Below are 21,259 nucleotides of genomic sequence, written 5' to 3' on the forward strand. Positions count from 1 at the left end.
GTCAAAAAAATCAATTGACAATTACTAACATATTGACTGTACTTACCCTTCCTTTATTTCGCCCTGTCTGTTAAATTACGAGGCGACTCTTTCACTGAAAGACATGTAATACTTTTAAACAATCCTTATTGATGATTTTCTACAGACTGCTCAAAGTGATTGCATTATTAACGGCCAGTTTCTTCAATATCAAAAGTAGCCGCCATTGACTTTTTCTTGACATTTGATTAATAAAGGAAAATCTGTTTCTTCATAAATAAAACTATGAGTCATTTTTACTTTACCCCTATACTTTGGCTGTTACTTTTGATGAAGAACTGGCCGATATTAAAGAGAAAAGGTAAAAAATTAAGAGTCCCCTTCAGGAACATACGATCATAATCAATTTAAAAACCTAACCATTACAAATATAAAATTTTTACGATGCAGTAATTTATGAAAACAATTTCGTTAATTACTTTCGTATAAAATTATATTCTCCAATTTTGATTACAATTTTTTCAGCTCGTGTGCATCAGAGTTCAGTGACCTCAGGAACTTTCACGCTCATCCACGTGCGACAAAGAAATTAAGAATGACTGACATAATAAATTATATTAGTACTATGTAATTGTCCACGTGGCAAATTGTCGCCTTCCAAAACTAGCGTAAATATAATTCTGCGCCTTAGAGCCAAATGCGTAGACCGCTGTCGTTATTATGTTGCAGTCTTTACCCATTTCCTCGACCATCGCGCCAAATTAAACATCTATTAATGGATAGATCTAACGAATGATTAATTGATAGTAAACTGATGAAAACTAATGTGAAACATGTTGTAAAAACCATTTTATCTGAAAGAAATATAGACCCTCGTTTGAAAGGAACGAATACATATTTGACGTCAGTTTTTCAGTATCGAAAGAAGAAGAAGAAGAGAGAAGCTTCAACACTTTTTTTTATCTTATTAAATATTATTGATAACCTGTGCTAACAACAATCAAACAATTTTCTTTTAATCGTATCCCATATTATAAAGAATTCGCTTTTTATGACGCTGTGTGAGATAGTTAGTTTTTTTTAAATATAATAAGTAAGTAATTTCACAATATTTCAGGAGGACAGACATAACATACTAAAACGCTTGTCACATTAACCTTGACCAATTTGAAATGTAGGACACGTGGCTTATTTTATAATTGACTGATTAAAATTGACATAAATAAAAAAAATAATAAAATTCATTCAGGTAAATTATTTTTGCTAAATTATTATAAACTCTTCACTTTTCATTAAACCACTGAGATACCAAAATATATAATAAAAAAGAACAATTGACATTATTTTGCGTTTGTTTTTATTCTTTATTCTAAAAGCCCTGTATGATGTAATTTTACTAAAACGTTTCACTCAAAACAGTTTTAATCTATTTTCAGAGAACACGAAAAACGCACGTAAAAATATTTAATAACGGTTTATTTGTGTCGCATGTTCGCAGAGCGCGGTAAAAAAGCTGTTTATTATTTATTTGGCAAAAACAAAGGACCGTTACAGGTGTAGGAGGTGTTAGAATATTCCAGTAATTAGTTAAAGGAAAATCATTAAGAGGACTAGTAATGAAAAATATTTCTGCCGGCTGACAATGACAGGAAACAATACACTGCATGTCATGCCTATTCTAAGTCTTTTGCAGTTTATTTAATCGTTATACGTGATAGACAACAGCGTAACTCTCTACAGTCAGTAATATCGAGTATCGAATGTTGACATTTTGAAATGTACTGCAAAATAGTTCCTACAACTCCCGCTAGAGGCGCTGATACGAATTTATTTCACAGTTTGTTGGTAGGTAGATGGTTGTCGATAGTCGCAGATAGTGGTAGGAAGTCACCTCTTTAGTTTCGGAAATCAAAACGTATAGTGATAATCTTGTCAGTTAAAGCCAATTACGGATTATGTGAGCATTTCTGAAAAAGTTGCAGCAGATTTGCCGTCCACATATTGCCGTGAAAATGTCACCTGTGTAAAAACCTCTTTACATTCCAGAGCGGCGCTTACGGCGACACTTCCTCTCCGCGTGACGACCTTTATCTCTCTACAGATATATACTCGTGTTTCAGTAGGTGTCTGCCAATTTTCACTGCCGTAAGTCTAGCTGAAATTGCACCGAGATAGAAATACCGATCATTTTAGAAATACATTCATATTAATTTAATGGCGTCTGCATTGCAATAGTTAAATTCGTCACTATGCAACGACTGCTGCTTTCTTCAATTTACTGTATTCAAGTCTTTCTGTGACAAAAAATTGGCTTTAAGTTTGATTGTTTTCGAAGTGTTCACGACTACAACTGTGGTAGTTACCGATAACTGTCATTTAGTTACTTATCTTTCTCGATAAAAACGTGCTAACTAAGAAAATTGTATTAATCAGGCCCTCAAATACTATTTATCACTTCGGTAGCATAAGGCGCGTTCCATGATAACGATCAAGTATCAATCGCCGGGTAAACGTCAAAGAAAATGTGCTTCAGCGATACGTAACTAGACATTTATCGGATTAACTTAAAGCCTACTTATTATGAGAGTATTATTACAATGTTACTGATTTTCCCTCTTGAAAGGTATGAGCTACTGTCGAGCCAACTTTCAAGTGGGTTTTGTTAATATAAGATGGGGAATATACTAAAAAATGGACGTGGTAGGTACTTCTTATGTTCCTTTAGTATTGGTACATTATTATTTCTTATGACCAAATTTGACAAATCGCATAATATCGGGACGGATCATTATCATCGAAATTTATAGATACCTTCTTACCTTTGTCTCCAGCCTTCTAACAATTTTGAAATGAATAATCACGTCTGCCTTAATTTGACTAAAAAAGAAGGACGAACTTACGTTTAAACTATAGTAGACATAACAATATATTTTAATCAAACTGTCGACAATCCAAACAGTATCCGGTTATAACGAGTATCATCTTTTGTCCTAGAAGTAGATTTGATATGCACTATCTGCACTCACTGCACGCCTGCTGCCACCTGTTCGAATCGCAATGGTAACTAAAATATTAGATTCTATTATTTTCCTCTAAGAATTCTATTTGTTCCCTCTCCCAACGACAGTGGTTACAAAGTTCAAACTAACATTTATTTTTTCCACTGCTCAATAAAACGGTCGTTACCCCACATTCTTAATGATTTTAGTGAAAAATAAAGCCGCGGACTGAATTATTGGCTAGAATAATAAGCAATTGCAACGTAAGTGTCGAGATTATTTGCGTCAAGACAACGCATACTTCGATGCTTTCATGGACTTAAATGGTATTGAAAAACAAAAATAAATATACATTTAAACTCACTATCATGTGCGTTTGTTTGTCTATCTTACACGTCAAAATAAGTAAACTGTATTAGACACAAATTTTCGAGACATTATATAATATCCCGGAGAATGCTTGAGTAAAATATTGATGCGAAAACATCATCATAGATGGAGCCACAGGCGTAAAAGAGTTGCATATTTTTATAATTTTTGACGTGTGTAAGTTCACAAACATTGTGTTACACGGCAATACAACAAAGATGTTCACATTCACCTTGACAGCAGGTATAAATACACGTCAAGGTGTGAAAACTCTTATAGTTTTCTCATGTTAAGTCCCATAGTACTCATCTGCCAAAAAGTGTTTGTAAAAGTGGCGCATTAGTATAAATTAAAAATAGTACATTGTGTGCCAAATGGAGCTTGTGGCTAAGTAACAACAGCCGCGCGAATCGGTATCTGAGGTTAAGCTACGCATGCCGAGGTTGTTCTGTGGATGGGTGACCGAGTCCCTCCATGTTTCGGCACGTTAAATTGTGCGTCCCGGCTGTCATTTTCAAAGATATTCCACAGTCGTTACCAGTAGTCAGAAGCTTGAAAGTCAGGCTTACCGAGGGTTAACTTGGTTGTGGAGGTCCGATAGACAGTCGCTCCATGTATATACTGGTATTCAGCTGTATCGGGTGAGACTTGAAGCCGACTCCAACATAGTTGAAAGAATGACTAGTCTGATCGATAGTGCCAAATGCTACTAAAATATTGTTACACATTTCACATTCATTTCTCACTAAGAGACTCGTTTCAATGGACGTGATGTCATTACGAAATAATTCGTAACGCAGTCGTTAGCGACTGTCGCGATCTATTCTGACAAGAACAAACGATCTATCAAATATAAAAATAGCATCCAATCAAAGAGACGTCACAAATTACGATGCCTTCGAATAATCTCAGGTTTGTATAGTCCATCAACTTATTATAGAGCCTTAACATGCACGATTTATCAGACTATAATCAATTATTCTGAGTATTTTACAAAATAAAGTAGCTATATCAAACACCGTCAGCTGCATAAGCCAGTCATTGATTGTCCAAATTCTGAACTTAGTATTCCTCCGCCAGCCGCGAACTTTTCATACGAGACTCTCTGCTAAGTTGTTCGACTTCAGTACTACACAAATAGTAGAAAAACAAGAGACAACTATTTTTTTTGCGTTTCTATAACGTTACCATAAAGTAAATGACGTTACCATAAGATCACCAATGCAAGAGCGCCAGCGTAGTCTTGAAAATGCACATACTTCCCCATTGCAAATTTCTGCCTTTACATACTTTTTCTTTAAAACAAACCCCCGCTATGAGTTGCTCTTGTGTCGCGGGGACTAAATAAACACGCATATGTACTACATGAATCACTTTCACGTAACAAATTTCGATGCATTTGTGTAATTCTTTATAGGTATACTGGTATACTAAATATAATCATTTTATACAAAACAAGAATCATTAAAATTGGTCCACCCAGTAAAAAGTTATTAGGTAATAAACCCAAAAAAAAATAAAAGCATACAGTCAAATTGAGAACCTCCTCCTTTTTTGAAGTCGGGTTAACAAGGAATTATATAACTAGAAAACATTAAATTAGATAAATTACTTGTAAGTTAGTCATAAAAATAAAGATTTAATATTACCTGTCTATTATAATTACTTAATCAAAATTATAATTAAAGTATAATTAGCATTGCATTTATTTTGCATTACATTGTAATAAAATAATTGGCAAATTTTAGAAACTCTTTAAAATCTCAGTTATTAAAACGCGACACGCACACTTTATAATCACTTGTTTTAAAGTAATTAACATGTTTATTTCTGGTGGAGTTGTATCTATGACCCTCGCAAGGAGTGGTAGTGTGATGACTATCTTCAAAACAGCGCCACCAACGACTGCGTTGTCAATATTTCAAAAATGTCAAACGGAAAATAGAAAATTGAGTTGTACGACTCTTTCCATCCTTGAAACTAAAATAAAACAGACTTGACCTATGTATATATGAATGTTCTTCCTGGTGTCGCCTCTTCCTGCTTCTCTTTAATTACCTTTTCAAACGTTAATATTGTTTTCAACATTTACACAAGTACTTTACATTTCAAATTAAAGACTGTTCTCGGATTGTCACAAAATATTTCAGTTACAACGCTGTTCTCCCACGGCAATTAAGTAGGTGTATAGAACAGAAAAAGTCACGTCTACAAAAATCTTTTTAAATCTATGAACAAACATTCACAATTTCGTTTATAAAATAATAAATCAAAAATTTTAAATGCACGGAACTTAAGAAAAATGTAACACAAACAAAGTCTGTCTACAATTAAAGTATTTAAACACAAATTTTGAAAATAAAGTAAAAATGTTACCAGAAAATAAGATTGAAATAATAAAAAAACATTTCCAATTATATCACGGTCTATTATAAGTGACAATAGGAGAATATCGGTCCAGAATTCCAGATTCCACTGGCCCTTGAGCTAAATGTATGTGCCAAGAAGGTCCCTGAAACGGTCACGCGTGTTTTATATTTAATTTTATAAATACGTTCATAGCGCACTACGCGTACGACCATTGACTGTACCGCTGTTCACACAATATGTCGCTCGCGCGAAAATGCATCCGATTAAAAAATACGTATACATAAACAAGTAATTTAAAAAAAAATAAGTGCCATCTTTGGATTTTTTTTTTGTTTTAAAATAAGTTAATTAAAATCAGTGATCATGTCTAATAGTTATAATATGAAGGAGTTCAGTTCGACGTAAGTTTTTTATTATTTCTTATTTGTTAAAAACACATAATAATAAATTGTTAATAAATGGATAAATAATTGATTTTTTTGTATAAGATACCGAATAGATAACTGTGTTTTTGCATAAATTATTTATGGTAAATAAAAAGATCTGCTTTTTAACAAAATATTTTTTTTTCTTTGATATCTATTTCTACGACAAGATTGTCATTGACATTTAAGCAATAAATAAAACTATTAATAAACCACATAATTTAGACACTAAACACTACAAAGTAGTACAAATTGGCGCCAAACTTGTGTAATTCATTGTTGCACAAAACTCGCACTAACTTCAACTTCATCAAACATTTTACTAATATTATCAACTTTAGTATATTAAATCGATTTAAATACGTCTCGCTTGATATTATTATGTAGAACGATGTAATAACTACTACTAAGACGCAATTGATTCGAATTCGTATTCACGTTCATTTACAATCAAGTTTAATAACGATTTTCTTTCTTTACTGTCCTGTCAATATTAATTTGTGTCACGTGTCTTTTTTTTTATTTAATTCATTGATTGATTTTATGAATAAAAACTGCGTACAATATACTCGTTTCTGCTGGCGTCTTCGTTTGAATATAAGACTTTCCTGTTCACATTCAATTTTTAAACAGTTTCAAGACTACATTTTGGTGATAAAGTGATAAAGAACTGTTACTTTCGGTTGAGTAGTTTTGGAGTTAGCTCCAAAAAACATACAAAGTTTCCTTCTTTATATGTTTCGTGTGGGTCTGCGCGTATATATCGCATGTTGCTTTAACATATACCTGCTAGCATTTGCTATGGTATACCTACGATTTTTTTATAATGACCAAGCAAATGACCGTCGTAACCGGTTTCAAAATGACGTAACGTTTTGTTCGTTAGTTGAGCACGTCGTAAAGCAACCAAAATAGGAGATAGCCGGTAGCTATAAAAAAAGAAGTTACCGCGAAAATATTCCTAGCTTTGACAGGAGATACGAACAAAAGTGGCTCATAATCTAATTCATCTATCCTCGAATCGTATGGTATGCTTGGTTGGTGGTTCCTAAAAGTTTCCACGATACAAGTACGATTCTTAGAGCAGGTACTGTCTTTTAAAATTTAATAAGTTGTCAAAGTGTTTACGTACGTTACGTTACGTGTTTACTTGTTCCTTAAACTCTGTCTAAAACTCTTTTTAGGTAATATGCTTTGATAACTTCTAAATAATTTATTCTATCTCAATCCTTACTCGTTTGGTTTGATCTTCTAAAATAAAAGCCAATCGATAAAGTTGCTGCAGTCTTTCACCTGTTTGCCATTCAAGAGAAGGAGAACATCAGTTTCTCGACCTACAAAGTATGTCTTCAAACTAAATGATGCGCAAATGTCTTCCAGCAGACATTTCAGTCAACAGAATTCAATGTCAAGCAATAATTTTGTCAAAAAATATTTTGTACGTTATAAATAGAGCAAGTTTCAATGAAAACAACCTGCCCACGCGGATTTGTTTGTTTACAAGTGTTTACACCTTTCAGTTAACAAGTCGTCCACACATTTAGCTGTCATAAAAACGAATAACTGCGTTACATGAGTCTCTTTATTTAATGAGAGAGTTTACAGAGAAAAGCCCATCACGCTGACCAAGTGCGAGACTTTGTATCTCCCCAGAAAACACTCAAAGAACTCAGGTTAAGCTTTAACAGTAAAAGAAAAAAATGTGACGAGAATATGATAAGATACATTTATCACATTCTTTTCTTTCACTGTTAAAGCAAGTGATAATACTTTCTAACACACGCCTCAATTTGAATTGTCCTTGATGTGTTGCCTAGGTTTAAGGCCTCGTGTCTTTAGAAGGCCAAAGCTTCACTCGGCTATCATATTTGCTAATATATTTTTCATATTAGCAGTTATAATTTCCTTAAAGACTCTCTTTATAGGTTTCAGCTTCTAAGAGCAGTAGGAAACAAACGTCTGCCAACTCTATATTTCGTGCAGTTGCCAACGTAACTGTAGTTATTGCTTCACTAAATTTTGCCTACGTTTCATCAACTCGTGGTGTGTTTTTCGGTAAATATTTCCTTCCGCGAGATATACCTATAATGTGCACGTTTAGTTTAGATTCAGCTGAACTTTGGCTATCAAATTATAAGTGACATTAGATAGTATTTTCATCACAAGAATACAAACATGCGCGAACAAACTACGGCTCGCAAATTCGATCTTTTTGATTTTCGTAATGCTATATAGCTACTAAACAACTTGATGTTAGGGTCTGAAGAAGCTACATATTATTATCTTGTTCTGATAGATGTTTTCAAATCAATTCAGTAGTTTCACAAATAATTGAAATGAAACAATCTAAGAAATTGTACGTTATTATGACAAGATGCACTAATCAAATGATCTCATACTTTAGAAAATCATTATATCCACATTATTTCTTCTCATAATAGTCTATGATAATACAATACTTCTTTTATATGAAACAATCATAACCATTTTAAGTTTATAAAAATACCGGCCAAGCGCGAGTCGGACTAATAGGGATTGCTAAGCCTCCGCTGTCTGTCAGTCTGTCTATCTGTCTCCAGGCTGTATCTCATAAACCGTGATAGCTAGAAAGCTGAAATTTTCACAAATGATATAGGTATTTTCGTTGCCGCTTTAACAACAAATACATTTTTTTTTATATTATGGGAGTTCCCCATACAATAAACGTGATTTTTCGTATTTTTTTGGATACAACCCTTCGTGCGTGAGCCCGAAGCGGGACCCTCCCGTTTTACCCTTTGGGTACGGAACCCTAAAAATGTTGAAACCAATCGGTCAGCCAAGCTTCATTCATTCATTGATTATTGCCAATTTGCGTTCATTCCGTTTTGAGTGATTATCATTTAACTTGTAACCTTGAAACGATGAAAAAACGTATATACATTTACCATTAATTTGTTTTATTTAGTGGGCCATTGTAGGGACCGATTGGTTTTATTCATAGGACTAAACAGACTACACAGAACACCAATGGTCCGTCATTGATGTTATGTCTAGTCTAAAAAAGAGTTTAAATTACAAAAAGAGAGAAAAGGTTTAGGCTTTCGCTATAGGAATTAAATTTTAAGTAGTTACAGCTTAAAAATAATGGAAGGGCCCATAAGGGCCGTTCATTCAAAACTAACTTAAAATATTTTTTCGCAAAATTTTCGACCTCATATTATACAAGAGCCTTTGAACCTTAAAAATGGATTTTCATCATGTACTGTCCAATAAATTATACTATTGAATACAGGCTTCAAATTCAGTAAGTCAGTGATTATTTCTCTAAATTAATACATCAAGAAGCGTCATAAATTAGCAACAAACATAGCCTATGGCGACAATGATGGCATAAGTCCAAAATATCACAATCACGTTTAAATAATCACGTGTTGTTGCACTGAACATGTGCATCAAGCCATCAACACATTACATAAGGTAATTTTTCATAGTATAATGCGTGAATAATAGGCTCGGAAATGTTCTCCTGTTGTTGTTTACTTCCTGTAGCAACATAAACACTACAAGTAATAAACAAAATCTTCCACATCCCCTCCCCCCCATAGAAAATCCCCATAGAAAAGTGCTGTATGAATTTTCATGCGATTTTCGTGAATAGAGGAAGGTCAGGCAGACATAATACATTTTACGTAAATAGATAATGGATAAAATGTAATAATTGTTAAATACTTGTATACAGCTGCATTCGTTAAGACTGGAAGACTCTTACATCGTTGGAAAGCCAAGCTGATGATGATGGATAAAATATAAATAAATAAACATAACTATACAACTCGGTCATTTGATTCCAAACTATGCGCTTGTACTACGGTAACCAAATAACTGTTAAACATACTTATATACCTACTTCTAAATACATAGTTATATAGATAAATTAACAACCAAAAATTACGATAACTAATAAAGACATCTTAAAAGTATGACTATGTAATCTGATTACCTTCCGGCATAAAACCATCTACGTCACAAATTTTCCTTAAACCTCGAATAGGTACCTATCACTACTTTAATCTAGATTATATCGCAAATAGATCAAGTTCGCTTCAATAAACGTATTACCAAGATGACAATTTATCCCATTCATAAAAAACGTGATCACATACTAAGTAAACTTCAAACAAGTAGTATATGTATAAATTGTAGACACATATACTAAGATTGCAGTGATAACTGTCATTGTCGTATCTCTAAAGCCTTTAATTAAACTATGCAGTATAATATGAGTGTACTTTGAAAGGATTAAGTAGGCTTATGTGTATGTAGGAATATCAGCATAATGCCACGCGACATATGGTACTATTTTATTACTATTCTGATTTAGATGAGTTGCGTAGTATTTCACCATTTATTAAAGAAGTCAGAAGATATAAAGTCTAATGTTTTTCGCTATAGTCACACAACTTAGTAGAGAGCCTTGTTTTAACCCTTTAAACATGACAAGTAAAATAGGTAAATGGATGTCGGTTTTGATTAAATAACGTCTAACTTTTGATCAAGAATGACTAGAAACAATATCTAGGTCCATAACGCTAACCAAACGCTATTTAGCTTGTTATTCCCGCGACATTTTTTCAATTAACTCATTGGCATCCAGAATTTCCCCACGACATTTTCCTCACAAGGTTTTCCTTCATCTATACACATTTCTATTGACACCAATTAACTTCGAACTAAAAGGAATGTGACTAAAGCATAATAAACTACGTGGGAGACGAAAATAGCAATACCAGTTGCTCTATTTGGTGATTTTATAATCTGCAAATCATATAACAAGTAAATAAATTCATATAAACATGATTCAGCTAAATCGCTAAATATCTTTCAACATTTGAATTAAACATAGTAAATCCGGAGGCAGCATTGATTGATGTTGAAATCAAACACTGTCAATCTTTAAGTGTTTACATTTATTCAGTTCATGTATTTTAGGCATACTGAAATGGAATTCACTAAAACTATATAATTTTATTGACTTCGGAATAGTAAGCAGTCTATGACTTGTCTTGATTGTGCGAAGCTAATATTGATATTATGAAATTGTACGAGTCAGTCTGACAACCGTTGTGGAGGTCCGATAGATAGTTGATTCATGTAAAATTAAATGCCGCATCCAATGAGAAAGAAAGCCGGCGCCAATAGGAAGAAAGGCTAGGCTAATGATGATGATGAAATTGTTTGAGTTTAGGAAATAATGAATAACATAGAAAACATTCTATTTTATGCAAAGTTTCTTACATACCTCAACTGATATCTGTAAAATATTTTGTTGGTTAAATATCTTATCTAAGTCAAAAACAATTCACGTTGATGTTATAAAGGAAATCTTTTTTTTTTGGTTAACGTTAGCCGTAAGACAATAGAAGGACCTTTAAATGTCAGTAAGAATCGGAAAATCTTGCACAACTTGGCGTTAAATAATAAATAACTAGTGCTGCGGTGTAGGAAAACCGCAACCTCGATTGTCTAATAGAAAAGGAATTATAGGTTTTGCCTTGCAATGACTTTGCAAAACATAAATATGAACTGAAAAAGGAAAAATAGGGAAACCAACAATTTTCCTCTTTGAAGTAGTTTTATACGAAATTGTTAATGAGAGCAACCACAACAAATAATGATGTATTTTAAAGTTGAGGAAATAAACACGATTATGTCATGAGGTTGTATTTTCGGTACAGATAGTGTCTTCCACGACCACTTAAGTATAAGCTTATAAGGCTTGTAGAATCAAGATTCAAAATTATTGTACTGCTATGGATACTAAGTATTCTTTTAGTTCGATTATAAAAAGATTATTTTAAGAAGCACTTTGGTGGAAAGAAAATATTCGCAGATTAAGACTGAACATCTAAAAAAACTGTCACTTTATCAATAAGTAAAACTATTCTACTCTTAATTCATGAGAGGTAAAATCGGCCTAACATTGACATACTTTGAAAAAAATCTTACAAAAATTTTGAATAAATTCGTGTGCTCAATACTGCATGATTTACAAGACCGTTATACAGATAATATGCCATTAGATACATGCTCAATCCGAAAATAAAACGTGTTGGCGTCAAAATGTTTCGCGAGTCTGCACCACACTTTATTCACGAAATACATGCATTCTTTAACTCCAGACGTGACAAACTATATAAATACACTTCGTTGTTGCCCTCTGTATTTCTAACCAGACGACAATGAAATAGAAATGTCAAATTAAAGATATCTAGGAGACGGAGACTAGAAATAAATTATTTCGATAAAAAAATCTGCTATTTTTATAGAACGTATAATCTACGCGTTAAAACGTACTCGACATAAACTAACGTATCTTAGCAAATATCAATCTGTTCCGACTATGTAAAAGTCATACAAATATTTATTTAATATGGATACTAGACTCTAAACCTCACACATAGCGACACTAAAATTGGCAAAAATAACAGCGCCTGACAATATTGATATTCTACGATAAATAAACTATTCAAACACTATTACAACTATTAATTACACATATACACTACAAATCAAATAATAGCAAATGCTATAAACCGCAAATAACCGCAACATCTATTATTGCACACAATCTACGTAATCGCTGAGTGACCTATACATTGCTACATTTCAAACTGTTTGTCTTTTCCAGAGCCATCATAACGGAAAATGGAATCTATCCATCGACGATATCCATTAACACAATCAACACGAAATGTAAAGAGAATGATTTGGAGATGAACGCGTATGATCCGTTTCAGAACAGAAAATTGGAACATGCAAACTCGTAAGTACCTATAAATTAATATAATGAAGGAAAACGTTTTGTTTTTTAGGCTGTATTTTATCAAGAAATGTGCGAGGTAGCTGCTGCTAGGTACTGCTTAGAGGTGCTAAGCACGGGTAATCCTAATGGCAGAGATTTATATTTCTTGAGCACCGCCTCGTATTTAATTAGTGGAAACGCAACCTAAGAAATGAGGAGCAATCGATTTGGTATAATATTTAAGAGAGATCATATAGAGAGAGCACAATGAAAAAAAAGAATGACTGCTGGTTTTTGGACACTGAGCGACCATAATAAATATGAAAATGGTTTAAACGTCGCGTCATATTAATGTTTGCGTTCTGCAAAAATCAATTCGTTATGAGATTTTATTGAATACAAATACTGATAGTTATTGGCAAGCATTATAAGAACAAATATTCAGTCAGGAAATGCTACTAGGTACTTATTTTTATAATTAACGATGTACTGATAAAATATTTCTGCGGTTATTCATTCATAAGTATTCCCTGTACTTGCCAAGTGCAAAGCTATATAAATACATAACATATAACGTGAATTCGTTACAATATTTTAATTGTGTGCAAACTCACATGATAGAGGTTTTTACTGCTGCTGTATTAATTATAGAAACATCTACATTGCAATAACATTCCAAAACTCTATTGCCGTCACGTCAAAATGACTGAATCCATGCTGGGTAGGTTGTAAATATTAGCTATAGGCCTACTCGTAGGTAATGTTCACAACCTAGTCTACCTATCTGAAAAAGCTAGCTTATGTTCTAAAATAATGGTGACAGCAGTAGTATAAGTTACTAACTGAATAAAATCTTGTTTTTGCAGTGACGTGAGGTCATTCGCGAATCTCCTGAAATCCTCTCTTGGCTCCGGTATCCTAGCAATGCCTGCTGCGTTCAAGAATGCGGGCACAGTAGTCGGCATCATCGGTACCATAATATTGGGCTACATTTGTACACATTGCGTTTATTTATTGGTAAGTCCTTTTAATTATAATAATTGTAAAAACGAATTAATACTATCACAAAATCACACCTTTTTATCATAGGAATAGGCAGAGACCATATAATGTAAAACTCTTTTACGCAATAACTACTGAACGGATTATGATAAAACTCTACAGTTATCAAACAAGGTCCTTTTTAAAATAATTAAGCTATATTTCATTCTATTCTAATTTCGCGCGAGCAGAGCACACGGGTCGTATCTCTATCACTAATTTTAATATTATTTAGCTCATTTGAAATATTGGTCATGTGCCAGTTATGCGGAATATCCTGTGCATCGAGTGTAGGTAGCATTTGATACCTAAATTTAATTAGGTAAGAAGTAAACAGTCGCAGGAAGGAAAGTGGGGAAACTTTTGTCCAACAACAGGACGCAAAAAAAAACAATATTTTTTACAAGCAAAATGCACATTCCTTGCTGTATTATAAATACGAATGCGTAACTGATAAGCTTTCGCAGCTAATTAGATAAGGATAGGGATGAATTGATTAAAGAAAGTGCGCGAGTGAAATTGCGTGATTGAGCTAAAACTACTTTACTACTTACTACTAACTACTTTAATCTATACTAATATTATAAAGCTGAAGAGTTTGTTTGTTTGTTTGTTTGTTTGAACGCGCTAATCTCAGGAACTACTGGTCCGATTTGAAAAATTCTGTCAGTGTTAGATAGTCCATTAATCGAGGAAGGTTATAGGCTATATATCATCACGCAACTACCAATAGGAGCAGAGTACGGGTGAAAAATGTTACAAAAACGGGGACAATTTTGACCCATTCTCTCTTATGTGACGCAAGCGAAGTTGCGCGGGTCAGCTAGTCCAGAATACATTTCTGATTTTGACGGAAAAAAATAGGAAAATGTTATTAAAACCGGCCCTCAGACGCGTCACATTACTTTATCTGTAAAATCTACGTATATTTTCAGGTGAAAACATCGCAAGAGGTATCAAGAGTGACTAAAGTTCCTGCACTAGGTTACGCTGAAACCGTCGAAGCTGTATTTGCTACAGGACCTCAACCATTAAGGAAAATGTCTAAAGCATCACGGTACGTATTTATTTGTACTCTATCCATCGCTGCTTATTTTTACTCTCGGGTAACACACCCTCTCTTAATTGCAGTAATAATTACATAGTGCAAGTAATAAAGTCGTAATTTTTATCTTGATTTTATAACATAGATGATATACTAAGCTTAGTTCTGTTTTCGAGATGGACAAATTTTTCAGGAAATCATTAAGTATTTTCCCAATTTAATAATATAAATCTAATCAGAATAGACTAGTTTTTGACAAAAGGTCTACCCTTATTACACAAATGAAAATTTATGCAATACAAAAACCGCGAAAACATGATGTGTTAAAGAGTGTCATCTATACTAATATTATAAAGCTGAAGAGTTTGTTTGTTTGTTTGTTTGTTTGAACGCGCTAATCTCAGGAACTACGGGTCCGATTCGAAAACTTCTTTCAGTGTTAGATAACCCATTTATCGAGGAAGGTTATAGGCTATATATCATCACGCTACGACCAATAGGAGCAGAGCAGCAGTAAGAAATGTTACAAAAACGGGGAAAATTTTGACCCATTCTCTCTTATGTGACGCAAGCGAAGTTGCGCGGGTCGGCTATAAATAATACATGTTTATAAAGCTGAAGGCTATATCACAAATACAGTTTTTTCCGATACTGTATCACGATGCACGTGTTGAACCTACATTGTTGTACATTGTACAATATCTGATTATCTCATACAAAGTTATTCTTTCTAAGCCGAGTCGCAAAATAATCACAATAGACTGACAATACTGTTTACTGTTCCTAACAATGGTTATACAAATAGGCTCTAAACGATTTGATCACTACATAATTTCAATGTCAGAATTGCTTATTTGTTTATTGGTACACCCAGCATGTGTAACAATAAGAATGCTTGCAATAATATACGAACCCTTAGTATGTATAATGAGTATGTCTATTACAAATAGGTTTGGTCAGCTACAAAAATCGCTTAACAACTTCATAATTTGCCTGCCCTCTTTATTACGAAATTTTTATGAGTACTTGAACATAATCAATTGGAATTAAACATTACAATCTATGTAATTTTTTTTTTTCAATGGAATAATTTGAATGCTTCATAATATAGAGCTTTGAAAGATTGAATATGTTCAGCGAGGCTAGATGCATAAAGTATTTGAAAGGACAAGTTCTAAATATATTTAGTGAAAGCGAGCATTTGTCTTATTTCATTAGTCAAACCCTACAAGATTTCTTATTCATGTGACGGACACAACGTATAGCCAAGATTTTGTTTTTGTAACATTTGGAAATCGAACCCACGTTAACCCGTGCGATGATAGCAGAGGCGCCTGCCCAAATCGTAATATCGCCCATCAAGATACAATTAACTTTTTTCTCTAACAGCCTATTCGGCCACCATCTTTAATAACTGACAATTAAAAAGCCGATTCGTGGTCTTAAAATACCATATCACGATGTTCCAGTGTGATAAAATTATGTTGTAATTAGACCAATAAAGAATACGTTCAGTAATAGTAACCTTTATTTAAAGGTTACTACATAATATCATCTGCCGATTCATTAATGGCGGACACGTGGATACTGAATCACGTTTATTTAGTCTATGGTTGCTTGACGCTCTCACTCAATCGATTACTGATAAGGTTTTTTAATTATTTATTCGCATGGTGGCTACTAGCGTAGATTGTAGTAAGCGAGATATATGGCCTTCTGTTATGAATTGCGAGAAAGACTTCCTTCATGAATATGGCTTTCATTCTTTAATCATATTATTATGTTGAACAAACCGGCAGCAATTAATAAATTGGTTGATATTTTACGCTGGTTACGTCTAATTTAGTTCCAAGAAATCAAAAAGCCATTTGAATTGATTTTAAAGACATATAGGTCATAGTTTAAAATACAATACTATGGGAGTTGAAAGCGACGAAAGTTTTGTTTACGATACCAAATTTTGTTAATCGATATTAAGAATCGTTGCATTATTTTCTGTATTAGTCGCGGAAGTCCAAAAGTTCTAAAACCGTTGTGTAGACTTGTAGTTGCTTTACTTTATTTTGATCTAAGACAGACGTTGTATGACAATGATAATTTTCTTATTTCAGGATATTTATAGACTGGGCTATGGCTTTCACCATTCTTGGCGCCTGTGCAGTGTATGTCATCTTACTCGTGGAATCCGTCAAACAGGTATTTTGGACGGCTGACAACTTATTATATTTATTTAGATGTTTTCTGCTGCAAACTAGATTTTATTTTGCATCATCGCTTTGTGAATGTCAACTGTGAATTTTCTTTTATATTTTATTTAAATGGCTACGTTTGCTCAACAATAGTCATAAACAAGAAGTTTAATTTCAGCGCCAACCGCCTCCATTAATCTAAAATTGCTAACTCATTAAACTTATGAATTCTTATGATCCTTTTTGAAAATCTTAATCTTTGGTAAAAATCGCATTCTGAAATAATTTTCTACAAATCAAAGCAAAGCAAAGCCCAACCTAATGATCTATATTTGTTACACTAGAATAAAGACCGAAGACAAGAATGTATATGTATTCTTTTCTATTTCAGATCGTAGACGACTATTACGCGGACAACGGAATCAGCGAGACAATGTACTGCCTAATGTTCTGCGTCCCTATTCTGATATTCACTCAGATCAAGAACTTGAAATACCTAGCGCCGTTCTCTGGGTTCGCCAACGTACTCTTAGTTCTTACATTCCTTATTTGTCTCTACTACATCTTCTCGGACTTCCAGCCTGTTGACAGCCAACCGATGTCGGTTGATATCGGAAAACTACCTCTTTTTATTGGGTAAGCAAGTTTTTATGACTAATTATATGATTGTAGATGATTTCTACCTAAACGATAAAAGATAAAACTCCTGTAAAGAAAAGAGAGGCAATCAACGCGATCACAAATTACGTTATCATAAAATTAAAATTATATTAAGGGGGCGCCACGGATGGAAAAGCTGTGTTTTGCTTTTTTATGAGAAGCTCTATGTCAAAATACTTACTATAGAAAATTCCAGCCTTCTTTACCTGCCGAAAATTTGAGCTATCTTCTTTCTACCATTACATTATTGTTTAAATTTTAAACAATGTGCAACTTAAAAAATACATTATTACATCAAAATATCTTCCTTTCGTGTACTCTCTTTAAACATAGAAAATCAATAGGCTCATTCAAAGCAGCTGTCAAAAAGCAGAACTTTAATTTGTATACATTTAATTCCAGTACAGTTATATTCGCGATGGAGGGTATCGGCGTGGTCCTGCCGGTTGAGAACACGATGGCCAAGCCGCAGCACTTCCTCGGCTGCCCTGGAGTACTCAACATCACTATGTCGGTAGTGGTCCTGCTGTACATGTTCATGGGCTTCCTCGGATATGTACGATACGGAGATAAAGCTTTGGGCAGTATTACTTTGAACCTGCCTACTCTTGAATAGTAAGTATTGAGTAATCAACTATGTGTAGTAATCTATGAAAACTAATTTAATTTTGTTAAGTTAAGAATAAAAAATACTCAAGTGCTCTATGAAGTTAAGAAAAAACCTAACAGTATTTAAAAATGACACACCAATTTTCAGCCAGTACCAAAAACATCATAGGGTATAAAAGAGATCGGCAGATTTCGTACAGCTTAAAGTTTGTGTTGTTTCGTAACAGAATTTGTACCACTTATTAAGGGGACTAAGTCACTTATTTATATTTGGGAGTATTATTTTTAGAAGTCCGGATTAATTAGAAAGTATTTGTTTATTTAAATAATAATTTTTGGTCTATGGCTTATATTTGTTGACAACTAAAGAAAAAGAAAATCTCATGAGACGTCACTGTTAGTCTGACGTCTACGCATCCGCTAATTTGTCGTTGTTTTGGATTGTGGTTTTGACAGCATCTGAGCAATTTAGCGAACTATCGGGGCTTCTAAAAATGGACATAACTTTTACCTCCCAACTTTAAAAAATATAAGAATTTTAAAATAAGCTTGTCTATCATATTAGCTACCAATTAAAACAAAAAGTAAACCTAAACATGACATTTGATAAGCTGTACGAATTCTTCATACAAACCTGCCGTTCGTCTTTATTATTGGTGCATGTATTTTTTTAAACGTTCACGATATTGTCACGTGTCTTGATTCCAAAAGTCGAACACCAATACATTTATTTTTAAATTGACATGATCATCGCTCTATGATTCTATTCAATAGAGATGCGGCGTTTTCATGTTTATTTTTATATCTGGCACTGTACTTGACAACATCACGAATAGGCGCAATATTGTTTACAAACAATCACAATGTTGTAATAGATACGCCTGCCAATCGATGGATAGGTACGCTATTAATACATGTAGGTAACAAACAAGACGGTTCAAATACCTTTATGTTATGAGTTAGAAATATTATAACATATAGAGCTATTTGGCAATTACCTGGCTTAAGAATATACATAGACTATAACTCTATACTATCACTCCGTATTTAAAATATTATTATCCGAGTCTCTATCCTTTCTTTAGGAGAAATGACTACACAAACCACAAAGCTATAAATATATAAAAAAATATCTAGAACAAATAAGTAATATAATTATTGTACGGATAAGTAATAATTCAAAGTTTACCGGGTAACAAATTACCACCTGTTCGGAAAGTAAAGTCAGAAGAAAACCTAGGAAATTACGCCCGTTTCTGATTGAATCACCTGTTTATACTTTTTTTTAGTTACAGTAGAGTTAGAGAAAAGAAAATCTAATTTCTTATTTATTTCCAGCCCCGCACTAGCTGCTAAGGGTTTCATCGTACTGGCAATTTTCTTCACCTACACGCTGCAGTTCTACGTGCCCATGGAGATCGTATGGCGGAATACCAAGGAACATGTCGCGCAAAAGTACCACACCCTCGCGCAAGGCATCATGCGAGCTGTGTTCGCTATTCTTACTGGTTTGTACCATTTACTACCCTTTAAATTTACACCTAGTTGCACTTTGTGGTCAGACCAACTATGTATTTACTCGTTGGCATATACTAAAGTTATGTGCTAACAAGATCACAGAGAATATCATAAAGCAACGGGTTATAAACACGATAGAAAATTAAGGTTACGGTACCTGAAATCACAGACACAAACCTAAAGACCAAGAAAAGTATTTCGAACAGAAACAACGTAGCTTGCAGTTTGTCAAAATCTGTCTAATTTCCGCTTAATAATATCGTACCTATTATCCTTTTTTCACTCTATGCTCTTAGCTAAAGTCTTCACTTTTTTCTTACAGTGATAGCAGCGGCAACTTTACCCAGCCTGGAACAAGTTATCGGCCTAGAAGGAGCCTTCTTCTACTCCTTCCTTGGCCTCATCGCACCTTCCATCATGGACCTCATCTTCCACTGGGAGAGGGGCCTTGGCAAATTCAACTGGATTCTCGTCAAAGACATCACTCTCATAGTGTTCGGAACATTTGTGCTTGTTGCCGGAGTTACACAAAGTATTAGAGAAATTATTAGGACTAACTAGTTTATAAGTAAAAATTGTGATATTGTGAGCAATATTTTATATTTTAGATTACTTTGTAAATATAGTTAGGTAAACTATGAAATAAGTATTAATAAATTATTGTAAATAAAACTGAGTGTTCAATGTTATATATATGAACATTTAGGTATTATATTTTCAGGTTGTTTGCGGTTGTGTTAAACACACGTTAAAATTTTATAACCTACTTTAAAATAATAAAATATTTTGTGAATGATTTTGTTTTTCTTTCTTTATTTTAGAGATTTTCCTGTTGAAATAAGATCTTTTGAATCACCCTGATAGCACAAATTAGATCCTATGAAAAAAATGGAAATGTGATAATTCCAGTTTTTGTTCCTGCCACGACTAAATATTTCCCAAAGGTCTGTTTTCAGCTGTTGGTTTTTTGTGAAGCTATGTATCGTAGACTATTTACCAACTCTAATTTTCACAGTACCTACACATTATTCCCGCGGTCTGGCGTTTACAGAGACAGTTTTAAATATCCCAAAATACATGAAAATGTATTATGCTACTTCTTTCAAATTACGCAATATTATGTATCTACTCAAAATTATATTAAAAAGTAGATAGGTACATAAATAATTACTACAATGTTATATACAACGTGTCCCAAAACTCAACGTCAAAACGAAAACCTGAGCTAGGCCGAGTTGTGTTGGCTCTCAAAAAATAATTTTAAAAAATCT

The 21,259-nt window shown here is 33.5% G+C and overlaps 1 protein-coding gene across 2 annotated transcripts; it reads left to right on the plus strand.

Annotated features, from left to right (window-relative positions):
- The first annotated feature begins 3,671 nt into the window (after positions 1-3,671).
- Positions 3,672-20,782, plus strand: LOC142974052 (proton-coupled amino acid transporter-like protein pathetic). 2 transcript variants are annotated; one of them, XM_076116162.1, is made up of 9 exons: positions 3,672-4,259; positions 12,813-12,947; positions 13,793-13,943; positions 14,903-15,024; positions 17,124-17,208; positions 17,593-17,837; positions 18,264-18,476; positions 19,809-19,978; positions 20,311-20,782. In XM_076116162.1, the coding sequence occupies exons 1-9, from the start codon at positions 4,240-4,242 to the stop codon at positions 20,547-20,549; spliced, it is 1,380 nt and encodes a 459-aa protein (XP_075972277.1). In that variant the 5' UTR covers positions 3,672-4,239; the 3' UTR covers positions 20,550-20,782. The 2 variants fall into 2 exon arrangements, with proteins under 2 accessions (XP_075972277.1, XP_075972275.1); XM_076116160.1 differs by lacking the exon at positions 3,672-4,259 and adding an exon at positions 5,913-6,118.
- Positions 20,783-21,259: the final 477 nt, after the last annotated feature.

Source organism: Anticarsia gemmatalis, chromosome 7, assembly GCF_050436995.1.
Source record: "Anticarsia gemmatalis isolate Benzon Research Colony breed Stoneville strain chromosome 7, ilAntGemm2 primary, whole genome shotgun sequence".
In the NCBI taxonomy this organism is placed as follows: Eukaryota; Metazoa; Arthropoda; class Insecta; order Lepidoptera; family Erebidae; genus Anticarsia; species Anticarsia gemmatalis.

What these genes read in the sequence shown, in the direction of transcription:
- LOC142974052 (XM_076116160.1), top strand. Translation starts at nt 6,081, where the DNA reads ATGTCTAATAGTTATAATATGAAGGAGTTCAGTTCGAC. An exon ending in CACATTGCGTTTATTTATTG is followed by an intron (nt 13,944 to 14,902) that starts GTAAGTCCTTTT and finishes GTATATTTTCAG; the next exon opens with GTGAAAACATCGCAAGAGGT. An exon ending in AAACTACCTCTTTTTATTGG is followed by an intron (nt 17,838 to 18,263) that starts GTAAGCAAGTTT and finishes ATTTAATTCCAG; the next exon opens with TACAGTTATATTCGCGATGG.